The 22,496-nt window shown below is 44.8% G+C and overlaps 1 protein-coding gene across 1 annotated transcript in view; it reads left to right on the plus strand.

Moving 5' to 3' along the window:
* Positions 1 to 22,496, plus strand: part of LOC120940513 — a 308,239-nt gene that overhangs the window by 238,043 nt on the left and 47,700 nt on the right. Inside the window, exon 7 of the mRNA XM_040353429.1 lies at positions 15,643 to 16,176. Within this exon, the coding sequence (XP_040209363.1) occupies positions 15,643 to 16,176 (534 nt within the window). The remainder of the gene's footprint in view (positions 1 to 15,642; positions 16,177 to 22,496) is intronic.

Raw genomic sequence — 22,496 nt, forward strand, 5'->3', positions numbered from 1 at the left:
ATCCGGTACTGATAGGCCTTTTTGTGTCTTGGTGAGAGTCAATTGCTTCCGCTGTATCCTGGGCTGTTTATGTGCCCATATAAACTCAAATATTATCCTCTGACACTGTTTAAAGTAACTTAAAGGAATATATACTGGTAATGCTTGAAATATAAAAATTTGGGAAGTATGCTCATCTTTATGATGTTACAGCACCCTAGCCAGGTGTGGTAGCCCGGGTTCCATTTGTCTAATAACTTGACCTTTTGTAGTAAGGGTGGAAAATTTAGATAAAAAATCTTTGCTACATTTATTGGTATTAGGGTGCCTAAGTACGTTAAGGCTCTGTCCGTCCATTTAAAATTTTGCCTTAGCTGTGATATCGTTATTTGTGAAAGGTTAACCGCCATTGCCTCAGATTTATTGAAATTAATACGTAGGTTTGAAATCACACCATATCGCTCAAATTATCTCATCAGTTTCGGTATTGTAATCACCGGGTTAGTAAGTGTGAATAACATATCGTCTGCATATGCCGAAATTTTACATTGAGTATTCTTTATTTGTATTCCTCCAATGTTCTGATTCAATCGTATTGTACAAAGAAAAGGTTCCAACGACAGGGCAAAAAGAAGTGGGGACAGGGGGCATCCCTGTCGTGTCCCATTTGAAATATCCAAAGTTCCGGATAATATTCCATTGACCCTTACTCGAGCTGATGGACAGGAGTAGATAGCAGAGATCCATTGTAATGATTTATTACCAAAACCTATATACTGCAATACCGCCTGCATATAACTCCAGTTCACCCTGTCAAGCCTTTTCGGTATCCGTGTTCAAGAACACCGACTTCGTCTTAGTTGTGTTCACTATCTGGAGTAAATTAATAGCTTTTGTAGTATTGTCTCGGGCCTCGCGTGCAGGGACAAATCCGACCTGGTCTAGGTGTATCAGATTCGGTACATACTGTTGGATCCTATTCGCCAAGATCTTTGCGAATAGTTTAAGATCCTGATTTAAGAGGGAAATTGGGCGATAACTCCCACAGAGCCGGATTTTTTCCCTCCTTCGGTATCACTGCGATATATGCTAACAAAGTTTCTTTTGTTAAGGATTCTGAGGACCCCAGTGCATTAAATAGCTTAGTCATATAATCAGATAATGAGGGAAGCAGTGTTCTATAATATTGGGCTGTGAAGCCATCCGGGCCCGGCGCTTTCCCCAGTTTAGTCGCTCTCACTGCTTCTTCTACTTCTTCTTTAGTTATAGGTAGAGCTGAGCGGACACCTGGATGTTCGGGTTCGGGTCCGAACCCGAACTTAAAAAAAGAAAAGTTCGGGAACCCGAACCCCAATGTAAGCAATGGGACACAGACTTTTAAAAAAAAAAAAATGTGCGGAGGTCCCCGCAAATTCAATAACCAGACCCTTTAGGTCTGGTATGGATATTAAGGGGAACCCCGCCGTCAATTTAAAAAAAATTACGTGCGGTTCCCCCTAAATATCCATAACCAGACCCGTTATCCGAGCATGTTGACCTGGCCGGCCGCAGAAAAGAGGGGGGGACAGAGTGCGCCCCCCCCTCTCCTGAACCGCACCAGGCCACATGCCCTCAACATGGGGAGGATGTCCCCATGTTGATGGGGACAAGGGTCTCATCCCCACAACCCTTGCCCGGTGGTTGTGGGGGTATGCGGGCGGGAGGCTTATCAGAATCTAGAAGACCCCTTTAACAAAGGGGACCCCCATATCCTGCCCCCCCCCTGTGTGAAATGGTAATGGGGTACACTACCCCTACCATTTCACAAAGGAAGTGTAAAGTCTTGTAAAAAAAAACACACACACCGTAGAATAAAGAAAAAAACTCCAGCGGTGATAATCCACTCGTTCCCGGCTTCCTGCTTCAACGTTGTCCTGATCCTGCGACGGCTGCGGGTGATCTCCAGCGATGAGAAGATCCAGCGACGGGTGATCTCCGCTCCAGCGATGAGAAGATCCATTCATCCGGAGGGCAGCATCGCCGACCTCCTCTCACCGCTGGACACAGCCCAGCAAATGACGCGCTGAAGCTGTGGCATTACTTATATAGAGGAGGCAGGGCCACCCGTCACGTGACCCCGCACCCTCTGACGTACCCTCTGCTACGTCACTGGGTAAGCGCCAGCTTCCCTCTTCCTGGGCTTCCACAGTGACGTAGCAGAGGGTGCAGGGTCACGTGACGGGTGGCCCTGCCTCCTCTATATAAGTAATGTCACAGCTTCAGCGCGTCATTTGCTGGGCTCTGTCCAGCGGTGAGAGGAGGTCGGGGATGCTGCGCTCCGGATGTATGGATCTTCTCATCACTGGAGCGGAGATCATCCGTTGCTGGATCTTCTCATCGCTGGAGATCACCCGCAGCCGTTGCAGGATCAGGACAACGTTGGAGCAGGAAGCCGGGAACGAGTGGATTATCACCGCTGGAGTTTTTTTTTTTTTTTTATTATTAATAAAGGACTTTATTCTACAGTGTGTGTGTGTTTTTTTCCAAGACTTTACACTTCCTTCGTGAAATGGTAGGGGTACAGTGTACCCCATTACCATTTCACACAGGGGGGGTCAGGATCTGGGGGTCCCCTTTGTTAAAGGGGTCTTCCAGATTCTGATAAGCCTCCCACCCGCATACCCCCACAACCACCGGACAAGGGTTGTGGGGATGAGACCCTTGTCCCCATCAACATGGGGACATCCTCCCCATGTTGAGGGCATGCGGCCTGGTGCGGTTCAGGAGAGGGGGGGCCGCACTCTGTCCCCCCCTCTTTTCTGCGGCCGGCCAGGTCAACGTGCTCGGATAACGGGTCTGGTTATGGATATTTAGGGGGAACCACACGTCATTTTTGTTTTAAATTGACGGCGGGGTTCCCCTTAATATCCATACCAGACCTGAAAGGTCTGGTTATTGAATTTGCGGGTACCTCCGCATTTTTTTTTTCCCGGACCCGAACTTTTTCCAATTATTCGGGTCCGTGTTCGGGAAAACCCCAAAGTCCGTACCGAACCCGAACTTTACAGTTCGGGTTCGCTCAACCCTAGTTATAGGTTCATCTAATTTCTCCCTAGCTCCTTCCGGGAGTCTAGGCATTAATGACTCAGAGATATTGCTCTATCTGGTTTACTGTAGGGGGTTTACTCTAAAGATTATACAGTGAATGGTAATCATTTTGAAATTCTCGGGCTATATTCTGTGGTTTCATAACCTTTGAGTTATTAGATGTAGAAATCTGGGGGATGTAATTACTTAACTTCTGATCTCGTAAAGCTCTAGCTAGTAATTTCCCACATTTATCTCCTGATTCATATGACATTTTCCTACATCTTTGTATGTCTGCCTTTGCTTTATAATGGAGAAGATCTGTGATTTGTGTTCGTTTTCTAGCGAGATCTCTCTCTACAGATGTTGAGCGTATCTGTTTATGCTTCCATTCCAATAGGGCTAGTTCTTCCAGTAGACCTTTAAGCTGTTTTGACCGTTCCCTCTTAATCTTGGCCCCATGTTTTATCATCACCCCCCTAATGACCGCCTTATGCGCTTCCCATATTATTCCTGGGTCGCAGTCTGGAGTGTCATTAGTATTGAAATAAAAATTTCCTTAGTCACATCTTCCAAAACCTCTTAATCTCGTAATAAACTCTCATGTAGTCTCCATTGGTTTGATCTTGGCCGAGAAAAATCTTGTAACCCTATTTTGGATTCTTTTACTGAATGGAGTTAAGCATGTGGAATCAGAAAAAGATCTATCCGGGAGTACGATCTATGAGGGATAGAAAAAAATGTATAGTCCTTTTCTTTAGGGTGTAGCAGCCGCCATATATCAATTAATTGGTTCTTTGTTCAAAATTTGAGCGATGCGCTTTCGAGCACTATGGGAAATGGATGACACTCCAGAGGATGTGTCCTCCTTTACATCTAGAGGGATATTCAGGTCACCCCCTAAAATCAGGTTCCCATCTGTAAATTCCATAAGGCACCCAAGGGCCTTATTCAAAAAATTTGCTTGACTCTCATTAGAGGCATACAAAGTAGCTAATGTAACCCTTATATTGCCTATTTCCCCTTTTACAAATAGAAATGCCCTGCTACATCGTGTCTGGCATCTATGTATTTCTTATTCCCTCTGTCACCTCTATCTCTGCTATAGTTGTAGCTTGGGGTTCTTGTTGTGCCAATCTGGCCAAGAACCTCCCACTTTTGTCTCCTTGTTCAAAGATATTTTGCCTTTTTATGTACTTCCAGCCTAGTTATTTCCTCCATATGCAGTTGTAGTTCCCTTTTGTGCAGCTATCACTAAATCAAAATTGGAATAATTTGGGTCTTGACTATATTTTTCCTTATTACATTCTACCTGTATTTGTAACTCGTGTGCCCTAGCCTTCTTTTTTTTATTTACTGCTGCAATATTTGAAATATATTGTCCTTGAACGCATCTCATACTATATCCACCGAGGATAATCCTTCATTATTTTCCTAATATTCATTTATTGTGTTTGTCATCATTTCTGCTATTTCTGGATATGACACCCATTGTGGGGATGACCTCCACAGTGCTGCATTCCTAGAGCTCGGAATTCTAATAACGAGTAAATGGGCATGATCTGACAGACCACTCGGTAAATATACTACTACTGCAATGTCTATCAACATCGTAGGATCTGCAAATGCCAAATCTATCCTGGACGCTGTTTTATAAGAAGTGGAGTAGCAGGAATACATTATTTTTTCTGGATTTCTCCACCTCCATATCTCTGTTACCCCTGTCGTTTGTGCCCAGTTATACAAGTCAGCTGAATGCTGTCTAGGGGGTCTTGGTCTATCCAGCTCTGCAGAGAGCACCGAGTTAAAATCTCCAATAAGCAACAATTTAGCTGGAAAATATTGGATAATATTTCCCATTATCTCATTTAAAATTTCAACTGAGAAGGGGGTGGAATATATATTGCCACTATAATATATCTTTGCTGTCCAATCGTGTACAGCAAGATTACATATTTCCCTTGTATGTCTATATGGGCTTTTTCCACCTTCCCCGGAAAGGACTTATTAACTAGAACTGATACCCCTCTAGCATATGATGAATAAGTGGCATGATATTCCTTTTGTATCCAGGCTTTTTATAAGGTTTTTATCTTTTCCCCCGTTAAATGCGTCTCCTGGAGTATAATCAGTTAGGGGCTATATTTTCTTATATATTGGAACATTAGAGCTCGCTTAAATTTAAATTCAATCCTCTAACATTCTATGATATTACTGAATAACTATTATTTTAACCTATCATATTTTAAAGCCTTTTATGTCTTTCAATTTGGGAGGGGGGTATTGTGACGGTATCGGTATGATATCCCCGTCAAGCATTCCCTCCTCTCCATACAAGACCATCACAGGATCCCCCACACATGAGTCAAGACTGGATGCTGGAACCAAGACTGAGTTTAATGTTATAACACACAGCTTATATGTCATTTCCAAAACTGTTACAATGACAAATCTCCGCCCCCCTCACACTGGGGCTTCCATACAGATGAGTAGGCAGACATGACGGAGCCGAGTCTGAAAACACATTTTCTTTAGATAATGACATCAGTGGAGTTGAGTACTAGTTGTACTAAATACATTAACTAGACAACTCGACCCCGCATATAGAGAGATAATTACCACAATGAAGCAATCAGAATAATTAACACAAGCCACATAAACACAGATCTCCTTCACACAACACAATAGATCAATTAACCTTTAGAAATAGTGAGGGGACATTAGCACTTCAATAACCGGATTGTAATCACAATGGCAAGCAGGGAGAATTAAACTGAGACATATAGGCAAATGTATCACAATGGCCCCCCTTTTTCTCCCTGCTCCGGAAAACCCGGTTGGACCTTCCCTGGTCCAGTAGGGTTGACGGGTTCAGAGCTTTTAGTCCGAGGTTAACTCCGTTTGGCATGACTGACCTCCCTTGGCAACTGCTTCAGACTCAGGTATGCCACCGGGTCGTCAGATCACACGCCGGTCAGTCCCCAAGTCTTTGTGCGATCTGCAAAGTCAGTGTGAAGACGGCGAATGGGTCTGTGCGCCGCCATCTAGGTGTCCCGCTATGGGAGGGGCAGGTTATGGCTCTGAAGTGACAGTCACAGGAGATTCATAAAAAGAAAAAGTTATATTTGTTGAAATGCTGTAGCACTGGTGCTCAGAGTCCGGGGGGGGAGGGGACTCAGAGCCCCATAAGGTCAGCCACCCCCTGCTCCCTCCGCAGCCGCCGGTTCTCCTCTTTGAGCTTCTCCAGCTCCATCTCCAGTTCATGGAGCCTGGGGGGGTCAGCCCGCTGTGACCTCAGGTGGTTGTTCTCCTCCTCCATGCGGCTTATGCACTCCTCCAGCTCTATGTACTCACGGATCAGATCCTGCTTGCTCATGTCCTGCAGGCTCGCCACGTGGTCCTTCATCATCAGGAACTGGGTGGTGGTGTAAGGGGCCACCGGTGGGCCCTTGGCGAACATCTCGGCCCGCATCTGGGGCGCCCGCTGCGATTCCATCTCCTCCAGTCGCTTCTTCTCCTCCCAGGTCCGCTGGTTATATGACTTCCAGGACCTCTTCTTCTTGGAGGGTAGCTGGCGGTGCCTCTTTCTGCCCAGCTCCCTCCAAGGCCCCTCCGGCTCATGGCTGTCGCCCATGACCAGCTGACAATGGTGTTCCATGTTGTCCGTAATAACAGATTGTACCATGAGGGCTTCGTAAGGGGTGCCCAATGGTTCTTCCTGACCCAGCTTCTGGGGATCCCAAGCCGAGTCTACACAATGGGCTGCTGCTGGTGGGCGGTACCCAGGTTGAGACCAATTTGACCTGGTGTTGTCATTCATGGGGCAATTCTGCTTGAAGTGACCCAACTGTTTGCACCGGAAGCAGCGTTGTTCGTTGTCCTCCTGGCGTGGGTAGCGAGGGCTAGATGTCATCGGTCTGTTAGGCGGTTGGTATCTAGCGGCTGGTGGGTGTGAGGGCGCCGTTGGTCGTGCAGTTTGTACCCGTGGTGTGACCTGGTTTGTCTTGCGAGTATCCGCATATTCATCCGCCAACTTCGCGGCCTCTGGTAGAGTCATGGGCCTGCGATCTCTGACCCAATCTTTGACGTCCGTCTGGATGTGATTGTAAAATTGCTCCAGGAGCATTAGTTGCAAAATGTCCTCTGCGGTGGTGGCCTGGCTGCTGTTAACCCGGTTAGAGGCCGACAGGGACAACTGGCATGCCCATTCCGCGTAAGAGTCTTTCGTGGTTTTGCGTGAGTCCCTGAACTTCTGTCGGTGGGACTCTGGGGTTACTGCATAACGAGCCAGGAGCACTTCTTTAACCCGGGCGTAGCTATGGATATCCTGATCTGGCACGGTCCGGAAAGCATCAGAAGCTTTGCCTGACAGTTTGCCTGACAATATTGCAACCCACTCTCTTCTAGCTATTCGGTGCAGGTTACATTGTCGCTCAAAATCCGCCAGGTAGTTATCAATCTCACAGTCCTTTTCATCAAAAGCTTTAAAAGCGCTAAACGGAATCTTCCTTGTGTCTGCTGTGCTGTACTCACTGTTCGGAGAAGGTGCGGCTGCTTGTTGGACTGCTGACAGTTTTAACTGTAGTTCTGCGTTTACTAACAGGTCCATCACTTTCAGCACCACATCCGGCGTTGGGTTCGGGCCGAACCATGCTAGCTTCTCTCTCATTAGCTTGTTGGCTGGCGATTCCTCCTCCTGAATCACTGGTGTCTCCATCTCTTGTACCGCTGGCGTTGCTGCAATCCCGTTCTCCTGGTCTATCTCCATTGATTCTGCTATGATGACCCGTTCGGTTTTGTTGCTAGCAATCCTTCCACGAACTTCCAGTAGTTCTTCCAGTGTCTGCTTGGAATCCCGGGTGTAAAGGAGAGTAGAAGGGAAAATCCCACTGCTACCAACCAATTGTGACGGTATCGGTATGATATCCCCGTCAAGCATTCCCTCCTCTCCATACAAGACCATCACAGGATCCCCCACACATGAGTCAAGACTGGATGCTGGAACCAAGACTGAGTTTAATGTTATAACACACAGCTTATATGTCATTTCCAAAACTGTTACAATGACAAATCTCCGCCCCCCTCACACTGGGGCTTCCATACAGATGAGTAGGCAGACACGACGGAGCCGAGTCTGAAAACACATTTTCTTTAGATAATGACATCAGTGGAGTTGAGTACTAGTTGCACTAAATACATTAACTAGACAACTCGACCCCGCATATAGAGAGATAATTACCACAATGAAGCAATCAGAATAATTAACACAAGCCACATAAACACAGATCTCCTTCACACAACACAATAGATCAATTAACCTTTAGAAATAGTGAGGGGACATTAGCACTTCAATAACCGGATGGTAATCACAATGGCAAGCAGGGAGAATTAAACTGAGACATATAGGCAAATGTATCACAGGTATCTTATGGAGTCTTAACCTACACCTGTGGACATTTACATACAACATTCTTACAACAACCCTTCTTCCCTCCTCCCTTCCCACCCTATCACTCTCCACCTCGTCCTTTGTTCTAAAATTCCATCCATACCTGGACAAGATTAGAGAGACATTTTGATTATCCCTTTTTCCACTGATCATAGTATCTGTTCTATAATCAGTACCCAACATATCCCACACTCCACCTTTCCCAAAAACCCAAATCAACCAAACACAGTTTCCCTTTCATTCATCTGTGTGATGGGCTTTGCGATATTTTATGCCTTTTTACCAATATCTTATTTATCCCTAGCCTTTTCGCATATGAGATCCATAGTTATTTTAAGGGATTTTCATTGTCATTCAGGGTATGTTTACCGTACAGGCATCTTCCCCACTCTTCTCCTTCCTCCCTAACCCCACATACCATGGGGAAGAAGGGAGGAAGGGAAAAGGGGAACTCCTATTTACCCTTCACCTCCTCCCCTCACTATATTTGTATCTGTTTCCCACAACACCCCAAATCTGAGAGGGGGGGGGGGTCCATCAACAATATTGTAAGGTGGGCCTTCTCTGGCCAACGTTTATCCTCTTAGGGGCTGAAATCCTTGGATTAAATGATTTACAAAAGAACTAAACCAGAGATCCACCGTCTTTAAAATTTAGACCATATTTCTGATTTCTATAAAACCATCCTCTTCCACTTCAAAGTCCACGGTATATTGTGCTATATAAATAGCACATACAGCATATGTAAAATTGTGGATTTTACTGTCAGCCTCAGCCTCTGCCAGACAATCCCGTCCCCGTCTGCCACCACTCTCCTTCTTCTTCTCCTCCACTGCATTCCTGCTACTTGTCAAAACAATGTACAAGATGTTAGACCTACTGTTTGCTGTCTTCAGAAATCGACAGGAGATGGTAGAGGACGGCAGGTGAGAAATCCAATAGCGAGAATAGGGGATAACCAGGAGCCGCAGACCAGGGAGCTCAGGATTCAGGAGACAAGGCAATCACAGGGCTGTGGCTCAGAGGTACACCACGGAGGTATTCAAAACAACCGCACCTTCAGGAGCCAAGGCAGGTAACCAGAAGCCGTTATTCAGGCCACCAGGAGCAGGAGGTGTACTAAAGTACACAGTGGGGATTTTCAAAAGTCACGGGAGCCCGTGGCACAGAGACCGAACGTCACGTGACCTCCGCTCCTCCACTTCCAGCCAGCCAACCAGCCCACTGAATGCATCCAAAGCCACGACAGTTTGAAATTCTTCCTCCCCCGCTCCACAGCGATAGATACCGATGACAGCAGCAATAGCGGTAGTAGCAAACTCGTCCTCGAAACCTCCACAGCTTGTATGGGAGGGAGGAGGGGGGATCGCCTGATACTTCTCAGGCTTTACTTTAGGCAGGTATCTCACTGGCGTCTCGTAACATTAGCTGGACCGCGGGATCACAGGATCAAACGAAAAGCCCGCCCATCACACAGCACGTCCTCACGCTCACCCGCTCACACCCATCTCCCAGATTCACAGCAAATTCAGGCCTGTGAAGCTACGAAATGGGGACTTAGGAAGCATACTGAACTACCATGCCCGCAAAGAATTTATCAAATTAAATGTTTAGATTTCTGTCTCAAAAATAGTTATTTCTGGTATGACCGGAACTACTACCATCAAAAAACGGTGTCGCAATGGGTGCCAAATTTGCACCAAGTGTAGCAAGCCTATTCATGGTGAAGTGGGAAGATGAGAACGTCTTTTCGGATACCCCTATCGAGCTTGTAATTTTTAAACAATACATAGATGACATCTTTATCTTGTGGAAAGGAGAAAAAACACGATTGGTACAATTCTTGGAAAACTTGAATGTAAACGATGGAAACATCACTCTGACATGGGATATTGGCAAACATAACGTCACCTTTTTAGATCTGGAAATCCATGCAGGAAGACGAAAAAATTTGTACCAAAACACATTTTAAAAATGTGGATAAGAACAGCTATCTACCGATTTGAAAGTTGCCACCATTCGAACTGGCTCTGCAATATTCACAAGGGTCAACTTATAAGGCTACACAGGAACTGCACAAAAAACAAATATTTCCTCTCCCAAGCAGAGAAGATAGGCCAAAGATTTACCAATAAAGGCTACAAATTAAACAAAAAATAAAAGTGAAAAAGAATGGACAGAGCAACATTTATCAATGCTAAAGAGAAGGATGACGCCAGAACCAATGCAGTACCAATCGTTTTAGATTACAACGCTCAACACAAAAATGTCGAAGATTATAAAACGCCATTGGCACATTTAAGAGAACTCCTCCCACAGACACCAACATTCATATATAAAAGAGCTCCAACTTTGAGGGACAAACTGGTTAAAAGCATCCCAGACACCCCCCTCAAATAGGCTATACATTATTTTCCGGAAAAGGGTTCTTCCCATGCAGAAGACGTTTTGCCTGCACAAAGTCCAAAAAAACTGCTGAAAAAACATTTAAGTTCACTTCCACTACCACTGGTAACACATATGAAGTAAAGGACTTTATCTGTTGCAATACAGAGGGAGCTGTATATGCCCTGGAGTGGAGCTGTGGTTTACAATACGTTGGACACACAAAAAGACCACTGAAAGTACAAATCAAAGAACATGCAAAACATCATTAAGGGTTTCGACAAACACAGTGTCTGTCTCTAAACATTTTGCAATACACCACAAAAAGGATCCAACACATTTGAGATTCTGGGGCATCCAACCCTATAAGACACTGGAGAGGGGGACATAAAATTAGAACCCCGAGCCAACTTGAGTCCAAATGGATATTTGTTTTAGACACATTTACGCCCCGTGGCCTTAATATAGAATTTGATCTTAATTGTTTTATCAGTGACTTTTAAGATCCCTTGCCTCCTTTTATAGACGCACTTCCTTTGGTCTCTTCGAGATATATATATATATATATATATATATATATATTTTTTTTTTTAGATCCCGCCTCCTTTTTATATATTTATTATATTGGTGTTTACCAGTCCTCTCTAATTTTATCATATTTGGCCCTCCTCCTAACGGCACAATATACACATTTTTATACCACAATTTATTTTAGAATATATAAGAATATCTATAGCTACTGATTTTATTGGCAATAGATTTTATGCCTTCGTCTCTTAAAACATCACTTCCGGAGTCCTAATTTAAACACCCGTTTTTATTTACTCTGACCATGGCTACCCCTATTATCTTGTTCATCTTGTTGTTTTTTTTTTTTATCTTAACTACTTGCCGACCGCGCACCGCCATTCTACGTCGGCAAGTTGGCTCTCCTAGGCGAGAGCACATAGTATAACGTCCTCTCTTTGAGCCGCCACTAGGGGGCGCGCGCCTGCAGAGGCGCGCGCGCGGCCCCGGCTCCCGTGCGTGTGTCCGGGCGGCTCGTAAACACACAGCTCTCGGTCCTGTCAGCGGGGGAAATGCTGATCTTCTGTTCATACAATGTATGAACAGAGGATCAGTGTTTCCCCTAGTGAGGCCACCCCCCCCCCCCAGTAAGATAACACCCAGGGACATACTTGACCCCTTCCCCGCCCCCTAGTGTTAACCCCTTCACTGCCAGTGGCATTTTTATAGTAATCCAATGCATTTTTATAGCACTGATCGCTATAAAAATGACAATGGTCCCAAAAATGTGTCAAAAGTGTCCGCCATAATGTCGCAGTACCGGAAAAAAATCGCAGATCCCTGCCATTACTAGTAAAAAAATATATTAATAAAAATGCCATAAAAATACCCCCTATTTAGTAAACGCTATAACTTTTGCGCAAACCAATCAATAAACGCTTATTGCGATTTTTTTTTTACGAAAAATATGTAGAAGAATACGTATCGGCCTAAACTGAGGAAAAAAAATGTTTTTTTATATATTTTTGGGGGATATTTATTACAGCAAAAAGTAAAAAATATTAATTTTTTTTCAAAATTGTCGCTCTATTTTTGTTTATAGCGCAAAAAATAAAAACCGCAGAGGTGATCAAATGCCACCAAAAGAAAGCTCTATTTGTGGGTAAAAAATGACGGCAATTTCTTTTGGGAGCCACGTCGCACGACCGCGCAATTGTCAGTTAAAGCGGCACAGTCCCAAATCGCAAAAAGTACTCTGGTCTTTGGGCAGCAATATGTGGTTAATACGCTAGTTTTTACCCGATTTTTATCAAATTTTATTCTCCCATTTTAATACATTTTATGTTGCCCCGTGATAGAAGTTACTCTGTGCGGCTCACGTCACAATTTTATTTATATACCTGTAAACAATTCACAATAAGAAGCCATCAGTGCCTGTATGTCCATATATAACCAAAACAAAATGGCCACGGTTGTAGACCATTAGAATAATCACATAGAAAATGGCTGCTGCTATTCTAACTATAGGCGGGCTAAAAGAAAATGGCTGATCTGCATTTTTCCTATTCAATATATAAAGATACTTCCGATGTCCAGAATGTAGCTCCGATGAAGTCATGTGACACTGACAATACGCATCAGACACAAGGACACCGGAAGTGACGTTTGCACAGTGTGAGTTTGCTGCTAGTTTCTTATATACACTACATTACTGTTTTAAATGTGACTACCCTGTTATATGTTTGAATAAACCGCTGAGTGTTTTAAACATATTACACTAGAGTGCCTCCTCTGTTTTCTCTACCCTGCCTGGTGACATACTTTGGAGCTGTCTTACCTTGCTGACCACCCAGCCTGGAAGGAAGCCTTAACCCCCTAGGCGCCACAGTACTGCAAGGACGGGTAGGAGTTATTCCCTCTACCCCCTAGTGATTCCATTGGTTTTATCTAATGCTGCTTACCTTGCAGTCGTAAGCTAATTTGCTAGCACACCTTCGGGTGTCACCATACACCGAAGATTCACCAACAAGTCACCTTGCCACCTGCTGATGTCATTTAGCACCCAGCACTTCACTCGCACTTTGCAATTTCTTTTGATTAAATTGCATTACCTCTTGGATTGAGTCGCAGTTGCATCATCCATCATTGGTGTATATCAGTTATTTCCAGTCATTCATGTTAATGGGAGCATAACACCATCCTGCGATTTCCTCTGCAACTGCATATGCATTTGCAGAGGAAATCGTAGGATGGTTTACATTGCGATTCTATTCTGCACCCAGCACTCTACTTGCACCTTGTAATTTCTTCACCTCTTGGACTGATCCAAGAGAACCACAAAGAAGAATGGGCGGGGAGGACTATTACGGTACAGGATGAGTAGATGAACTCAGAGAAGAGCAGATATATCAAACAAGGGAGGGTGGGAGAGGGGAGGGATGGAATGACAAGGGGGAAAGAGAAGGAGGGGAAGGGAAAGGAAGGACAAGGGGGGAAGAGAAGGAAAGGAAGGACAAGGGGGAGGGGGGAAAAAGGGAAATGGGGGAGAAGGGAATGGTCAATGACAGAAGGTAGAAGGGAAATGGAACTGGAAATGGACAAAATAGTGATTAAATCATGCAGTTTGAAGAGGCTAGAATTAATTCACCTTTTGGACTGAGTCGCAGTTGCACCATTTACACTTTGTAACAATTGGACAATCTTGCGGTTCCATCCACCATTCATATGATGTGGAGAAGAGCAGATATATCAAACAAGGGAGGGTGGGGGAGGAAATAACAAGTGGAGGTAAGGGGGGGGAGAGGGGATGGGTGGAATGACGGGGGGGAGAGGGGAGGGGAGGGGTGGGGTGGAATGACAAGGGGGAGAGAGGGGAGGGGTGGAATGGGGAGAGGGGAGGGGTTGAATGACAAGGGGGAGGGGTGGAATGACAAGGGGGGAGAGGGGAGGGGTGGAATGACAAGGGGGGGAGAGGGGAGGGGTGGAATGACAAGGGGGAGGGAAGGGGGGAGAGGGGAGGGGTGGAATGACAAGGGGGAGGGAAGGGGGGAGGGGTGGAATGACAAGGGGGAGGGAAGAGGGGAGGGTGGAATGACAAGGGGGAGGGAGGAATGGGAGGGGGAAAAAAGGGAAAGGGGGGGAAAAAGGGAAGGGTAAAGAACAGAATGTAGAAGGGGAATGGAACTGGAAATAGACAAAATAGTGGATAAATCATGCACTAGGTGACCAAAAATTAGTGATTTATCTGCGTGGGATACACAGCAGGAGATAAGTGTGGGGTCCCAGAAGAAGCGGTCCCAGTAAATAGTGCTGCTGTAGCCAATTTTTATTTGGAGGATTAAAGGTGAAAAAAACAATAGTGGATTCTTGGGGTTCCCTGAGTCCTCTTACTATCTCACTAGATTTTGGATGATGGTACTGTTTTAAACTTAATATTATATAGTTTAATGAAGAGGCTAAAATTAATTCACCTTTTGGACTGAGTCGCAGTTGCACCATTTACACTTTGTAACAATTGGACAATCTTGTGGTTCCATCCACCATTCATATGATGTGATTTTACTTACATTATACAGTCACCTATTTGTATGTATTTGCACTCTTATTCAGTTCACCGTTTTATTCGTCCATCATTGTTGTGTATCAGTTATGTCCAGTCATTCATTTTGATTGGAGCATAACGCCATCCTGCGATTTCCTCTGCGACTGCATATATTTTTATCTTACGTTGTGATTTTATTTATGCACCTGAGTCACCTTATCTGCACTGTTTGCACATTCATTCAGTACAACTTTGGATGCACATTATCTTGGCATTTATAGCGATTTTTTATCTTTCAATCAACCATTTGCATATCTGCACATTCATTTATCAATTAAACTATTATGGTTATTTATACATTTTACCAATTACACCATTCTATGCTGTTGGAGCACAACACCATCTCTTGATTTTTTCCATGTCTCACTGTGGGTAGTGGTTGGCCCATATGTTAGTTATCGCACCTTTACCCTCTGCACACATAGTTTCCACTGTAGCGCAGAAATAACTACTTTACCCATACTTTATCATATGTCAAAAATAATGTATGAGTATCTGTAGAATGCTAGAAAGAGCTTTTCATTTAACATGAAACCATGCATTCTTTATTTCTAAAGATTTTTGTTTTTCATATTTAGTTATTTCGATTAAAAAAAATGTAGATCTGGTAATTTGTTACACTTTAAGAATAACACCTCCTTTTTTTCTAATAAAGGTTCACAAAACAGAAGACTGCAAAAAAGTGAAGACCCCGATGACACTTTTTTGTCCGTTACTAACCTGTACGATCAACATCCCCAAACGGTAGAGGGGTTTGCTTCACAATCCTTTTCTACTACAAGTCCTTTTTACAGTAGTGTAACTGAATCAAATGTTTTTGTTACACATGCTCATGTCTATGAACCTTTTCAGGTGGAACAGAATTCAGGGCACAGTTCCTTTGTATCTCAGATTAGCTTGAATAATGGCAAAGATGTCACAGCTAACTCTGAATCCAAGCCACCTGTAATATCCAGTGACCTTGAAATAAAGACACAATGTGATTTAGGTATGGAAAACAATCAATCAGATTTTGATGCCTCACCTTTGCACAGCAGCAGCTTACAGGAAACACCATCTTCCAGTCAAGGGCAAAGAAAAACATCCAAAACCCTGAGCCCAGATATTCTTCAGCTTCTTAAAGGAAAAGATGCAAACACTGTCACTAATATTTTGAAGACTCTATCTCCATTTTATCCTGCTCTTCAAGGTAAGTAGTTATGTTACATGTCAATCTTATCCCAACTTAGATTGTCTAAACTAAAGTTTTGAATGGTAAAATGTGTTCTCTGTAATTTCATGGCAACGCAGATTAACAATAGACAATGTTTATTGCCCCAAAAAAGAGGAGAAACTCTAAATCGTGAAGCTGAGTCAAATTATCCTGTACAGGGAACAAAATAACTTGCTGATCTGATAGGTCCCTGAATCAACATGCTATGTTGTGTTACACAATTTAAGGGAGTTAAACCTTATTTCCTCTAGTTGCAAACAGTGCCCTCTTCTGCAATTACTGCAAAGTGAATTTAATATATGGGCTATTAAATAATGCATAGAGATCAAAACCACCTCATTTCAACCTTTCCTACTTCCTTACAACTGGGGAGATCTGTGTCCCTTACTAGTTGCTCCTCTCCACATGCTTGCTTTTTTTTTAGCAGATTGTATTAGAAAAATATTTTTCTCTTTCAATCATGGACGGACACAGCCTTAATGTTGACAAAGTGGGTATTAGCCTTCCTTTAGGAGTGACTAGGCAGAATGTGTTAACATCAAAAGCTGAACAGCCCCGCCCAGGGGGCGGTCCTACTGGCTATAGTGGGACAAACCACAGAAGGTTTTTTCAGTCGCTAAAAATCTGGCGGTGCGTTACCCTCTTGAAAAGAGTTTCTTGAAAAAATGGACCTCTCCCCCGATAGTGGACCCTCCTGTGTCCAGACTAAACAAGCTTACCACCATTCCGGTGGAGGGGGGGCTCCTGTTTTCAAGGACCCTGCGGACAAGAAGGCTGAGGTGGTCACCCGCAACCTATACACGGTAGTGGGTTTGGCTGTGCGCCCAACGATGGGAGAGGTAACTGTCAGCGCAGATACAAAGTACATGTATGGATAGGAGTATGGTGATTAGTCCGTTGGAAATAGTAGTAACAGGCAGTTCAATGGTTAAAAATGCAGGTGATGTGGCTGTTCAATGGCGGCTGCTGTCCTCAGAGAGCTGACTCTGTGGTAAACAAAAAAGGGGTAGAGAAAGGAAGCGCCACCTAAGTGCAGTATTAAAGAGGTTCTTTTAATGACACATTGTACAAAACACACTTACAAGAAGGTAAGGAAAGAAGGCTCATCTGTAACATCCTGCAGTCCTCATCCCGGATCCATGGGCTGCTTTAGAAGTGAAGAAAGCAGAATGTGTGGAGTCTTCAGGCCTGTCCTGTGGCCTTCGGGATGAAGTCTGTTCCAGCCTCACAGGTCACGTAATTACTTCCAAGGGACACTTTCGGGAGGAGGGTCAGACAGGGAGAACAAAGGCTGATTGGGCTACGCGCTCGGAGCCACTGCTCCTTCTATTGGCCTGATGGTGAGCTATAGAGGCTGGTGCTTTTATGCTTATGTCGGTACAGTGGGACTACAGGTCCCAGCGTGGCCCAAGATAGCAGCAAACTAACAAATAAATATGATGGCATAAGTAGAAAAGCTGGATAAAATACTATAAGACGTGTATAAAAAAATAAAATAAAAAAACATGTATATAAAAACTGGGGTGTATAAGAACCAGGATAATTAAACATATGTATGTCATAAAACTATAGAGAATATACATATACATACACATATATATTTATTTATTTATATATATATATATATATATATATAAAACACGGGGCCAACAAAGAATATATGTAAAACATATATATATATATATATATATATATATATATATACACACATATACATATAAACATTAAGTATATATTAAAAAGGAATAAATAAATAGAAAAAGAATAAAAACATGTTTGCATGGATTATTAGAAGGGACCTATTCAAGAATATATATATATATATTTATTTATTTTTTTATAACACATGGGGAGGATGCTCAGAAGCCTACAGCACCTGGTATTCCCAGGCGGTCTCCCATCCAGGTACTAACCAGAGCTGACCCTGCTTAGCTTTCGAGATCAGGTGCTTTCAGGGTGATGTAGCCATGGGTGATCACGTACCCAATACATGATTAATATCGGCTAGAAAACTGAAAAAATATCACTATAATTGGGTAACACCAAAGGATTATAAAATATAGGCAAAATTAAGTAAAAAGAAGAAATGCTAAAACCGTAGTTGTAATTATTACAGCTAATTATTATGATACTTACTATGGTAGCAAATCGGACAGAGGAACTCTGTACAGGTAAGGGACATGGGGTAATTGGGTGATTTGGTTGGGGCACTGGTGTCTCAGACACTCACTGAATGGGCAAAGATGCTGCACAATGGGTTAAAAGCACGTCAGGCTTTCCCGAACGAGGTAGCGCTAGCTGACCAACTGGTAGAGGGCCTAATATTCATTTGCAAATCAGCCTTGGACACTATTCCTCTACTGGCCAGAGCTTCAAGCTATGTGGTGGTGTTACGCCGTCTGCTTTAGTTAAAAAATTGGTCTGCGGACCCATCTTCCAAGACAGCCCTGATGGATTTGCTCTTTAGCCACTTAAGGACCGCCTAACGCGATATACGTCGGCAGAATGTCACGGCTGAATGTCACCTGTACGTGATTGTATAATGCCCAGCTGTGGGTCGCGGGCGCGCACCCGCGACCCAGTCCGAAGCTCCGTGACCACGCCCTCGGGACTCACGGCCCCGATCGCCGCTGGAGTCCCACGTTCGGTCCCCGGAGCTGAAGAGCTGGGAGAGCTGTGTGTAAACACAGCTTCCCCGTTCTTCACTGTGGCGCCGTCATATAGGGAATCACAATCGATGACGTCACACCTACAACCACACCCCCCTACAGTTAGAAACACAGATGAGGTCACACATAACCCCATCAGCGCCCCCTTGTGGTTAACTCCCAAACTGCAACTGTCATTTTCACAGTAAACAATGCATTTTAAATGCATTTTTTGCTGTGAAAATGACAATGGTCCCAAAAATGTGTCAATTGTCCGAAGTGTCCGCCATAATGTCGCAGTCACGAAAAAAATGCAATAAAACTATCCCCTATTTGTAAACGCTATAAATTTTGCGCAAACCAATCGATAAACGCTTATTGCGATTTTTTTTTTTTTTTTTTACCAAAAATAGGTAGAAGAATACGTATCGGCCTAAACTGAGGAAGGTGATCAAATACCACCAAAAGAAAGCTCTATTTGTGGGGAAAAAAGGACGCCAATTTTGTTTGGGAGCCACGTCGCACGACCGCGCAATTGTCAGTTAAAGCGACGCAGTGCTGAATCACAAAAAGGGGCCTGGTCCTTTAGCTGCATTGTGGTCCAGGTTTTAAGTGGTTAAAGCGGAGTTCCAACCACAATTAGCATTTTTTAAATGTATGTCCTTTCATCATGCGTTTTTTATAATATAAATCCGGTCACTTACTATTTTACAATCCGCCACCGACCCGGATAGATATTTAAAAAATATAGTTTATAAAACTATGTCTACACCGTTGTCATTTTGCTTGTGGGCATTGTGAAGCCTACAAGCACTTACTTCCTGGAAGTCTTAGATGGGGAGTGATAATTGGACAGCACACTGCATCCTGGGAAATGATGACACACATTTCCCAGAAGCATTAGAGGGAGATGATGTCAGAATCCTAGGTGCTTTCAAAGGCAGATTTCGTGGGACCGCATAGCAACAGGCATTTCCAGATGAGTAAAAAACATATATATTTTTTTTTATTAACTTTTTTAGGTCTAATGAGCACAATAATGAAAAAAAAATTTGGGATGGAAACTCCACTTTAAAGCGGATGTCCGCTGAAAAAAAAATATTAAGTCAGCAGCAATAAATAGTGCATCTGCTGACTTTTAATATCGGCACACTTACCTGTTCTGGAGTCCGGCGCCATCCGCAGCAGAGGACGAGTGATCGCTTGTCACTCTGCTGCCCCCCCCCGCCATCCTTGGTGAGGGAACCAGGAAGTGAAGCGCTCCGGCTTCACTGCCCGGTTCCCTACGGCGCATGCGTGAGTCGCCCTGCACCTGCTGACTGGCTCCCGCTGTGCTCTGGGAGCTGAGTGTTCCCAGAACACAACGGGGGGGGATGGGAGATGAAGTCCTGCCCGCAGTCTGTGGCCGGAAGTGGGTGCAAATACCTGTCTTTAGACAGGTATCTGCACCCCTCTCCCCCCTGAAAGGTGTCAAATGTGACACAGGAGGGGGGAGGGTTCTGGTCAGTGGGAGTAACACTGGATGACAAAAGCATGCTGCTCCTACAATCCCAAAAGGAGAAGGAGTCAGGCAGTAGGCAAGGGCCCTTCTTCACCGCGCAAACCCAACAAGTCTGCAAACAAATCTACATCCGCATGAAGGTCTGACCCTACCCATCTTTCGGGTGGGGGGGGGCGTCTTTGAGAATTCGCGACCCGGTGGACATCTCAGGTCCCCGACCAGTGGGTTTGCAAAGTAATTTCTCCAGGGTACAAGATGGATTTCCTATCTTGCCCACCAAACAGATTTTTCCCCTCCAACCTCCAGCTACAGCTGACTCTTCGGGAAGCCCTATTTGGGACAGTTCAAGACCTGCTGAAACGCGGGGTGGTTATTCCTTTCCCAGTACAGGAACGGTTTCAGGGGTTTTACTCGAATCTGTTCATAGTACCAAAGGAGGAGGGCGTTCGTCCAATCCTGGACCTCAGGGCCCTCAATTGCTTTGTGATGGTACAAAGATTCCGGATGGAATCAGTTCGCTCCGTCACTGCCCTCCACCCCGGGGACTTTCTGGCATCCTTGGACATCAAGGACGTCTATTTGCATATCCCCATATGCACCAGGCATCAGAGATGTCTGCGTTTTGCATTCGGGGAAGACCACTATCAATTTGTGGCTCTCCCCTTTGGCCTGGCATCGGCACCAAGGGTGTTCATCCCAATTTTGGCTTTACTAAGACAACGTGGCATCGCTATCGTGGGCTACTTGGACGATCTATTTCTGAGGGCCACTTCAAGCTCAGAATTAGAGGTGAGCGTGTCTATAACCTGTCAAACCCTCCGACACTTTGGTTGGGTGCTAAACACTCAAGTCAGTAATGGTACCGACTCAACGCTTAGTGTATCTGGGGTTGATTCTGGACTCCTCAGAGGCAAAAGTTTTTCTCCCTGTGGAGAAGTTGCAGACCCTTCGGGCTGTGGTGCGGCAGTTGACATCTCAAAGATGGTCGTCACTCTGCTTTTGCATGCGAGTCTTGGGCCTCATGGTGGCCTCCTTCGAGGCAGTACCATATGCGCAACTCTCACGAGTGTTACAGAAGGAAATTCTGTCCAGAAGGGACAAGTGCCCATCATCCCCAGATTGTCAGATCTGTGTGAGCTACCTGGTCAGGACCTCCCTATTTTGGTGGCTGACATCACCGGCACTTCTGGTCAGGAAATCATTCCTTCCCTTTCACTGGAGGGTGATAACGGCGGACACCAGCCCTACCGTTTGGAGGGGAGTCCGGGGGGTTCAGTCAACCCAAGGTCGCTTGTCTCTGGAGGAATCCCACTTGTCGATCAATGTCCTGGAACTTTGGGCGATCAGACTGTGCCTCTCCACTTGGTCTGAGGCTACAGGGGCGTCCAGTCAGGATCCAGTCGGACAACGCCACGGCAGTGGCATATGTCAACAATCGGGGTGGAACAAGAAGCTCAGGTGCAGCATCAGAGGTCGCTCACATCCTAAGATGGGCAGAAAGGAGCGCACCGGCCCTGTTGGCCATATAGATTCCGGGCGTGGAAAACTGGCAGGTGGACTACCCGAGTTGCCAGATGCTGGGTTTGGCATGTGGCCCCTCTGGTCCGTCTCCCACTACCTCCATAGGACTTGAATCTGGTCCTGTCTGTGCTTCAGAAGCCACCGTTTGAGAACATTAGGGAAATTCCCTTGTTGACACTTTCTCAGAAAGTGGTCTTTTTGGTGGCTGTTACTTCAGTTAGACGGGTTTCTGAGCTGGCAGCCTTGTCATGCAAGGCTCCCTATCCAGAAGGATAAGGTGGTGCTGCGTCCGCAGCCTTCTTTCTGCCTAAGGTCGTTTCGGCCTTCTAGCTCAATGAAGACATTGTACTTCTATCCATGTGTCCTCATCTGTCGAATTCTAAGGAAACGATGTTGCATCCTTGGACTTTGTCAGAGCTCTGAGAGTATACTTATCTACTACAGCTCTGTTCTGGAGGTCAGACTTACTGTTTGTTTTGGTGGCTGGTCCCAAGAAGGGCCTAGCGGTCTCGTCGGCCGCCATCTCGAGGTGGATCCGACAGATCAGGATTCAGGCTTACTCCATAGAGGGTCGGGAGCCCCCCTTTCCTGTCACGGCACATTCGACCAGGGCAATAGGTGTCTCT

This window comes from Rana temporaria, chromosome 5 (assembly GCF_905171775.1).
Source record: "Rana temporaria chromosome 5, aRanTem1.1, whole genome shotgun sequence".
In the NCBI taxonomy this organism is placed as follows: Eukaryota; Metazoa; Chordata; class Amphibia; order Anura; family Ranidae; genus Rana; species Rana temporaria.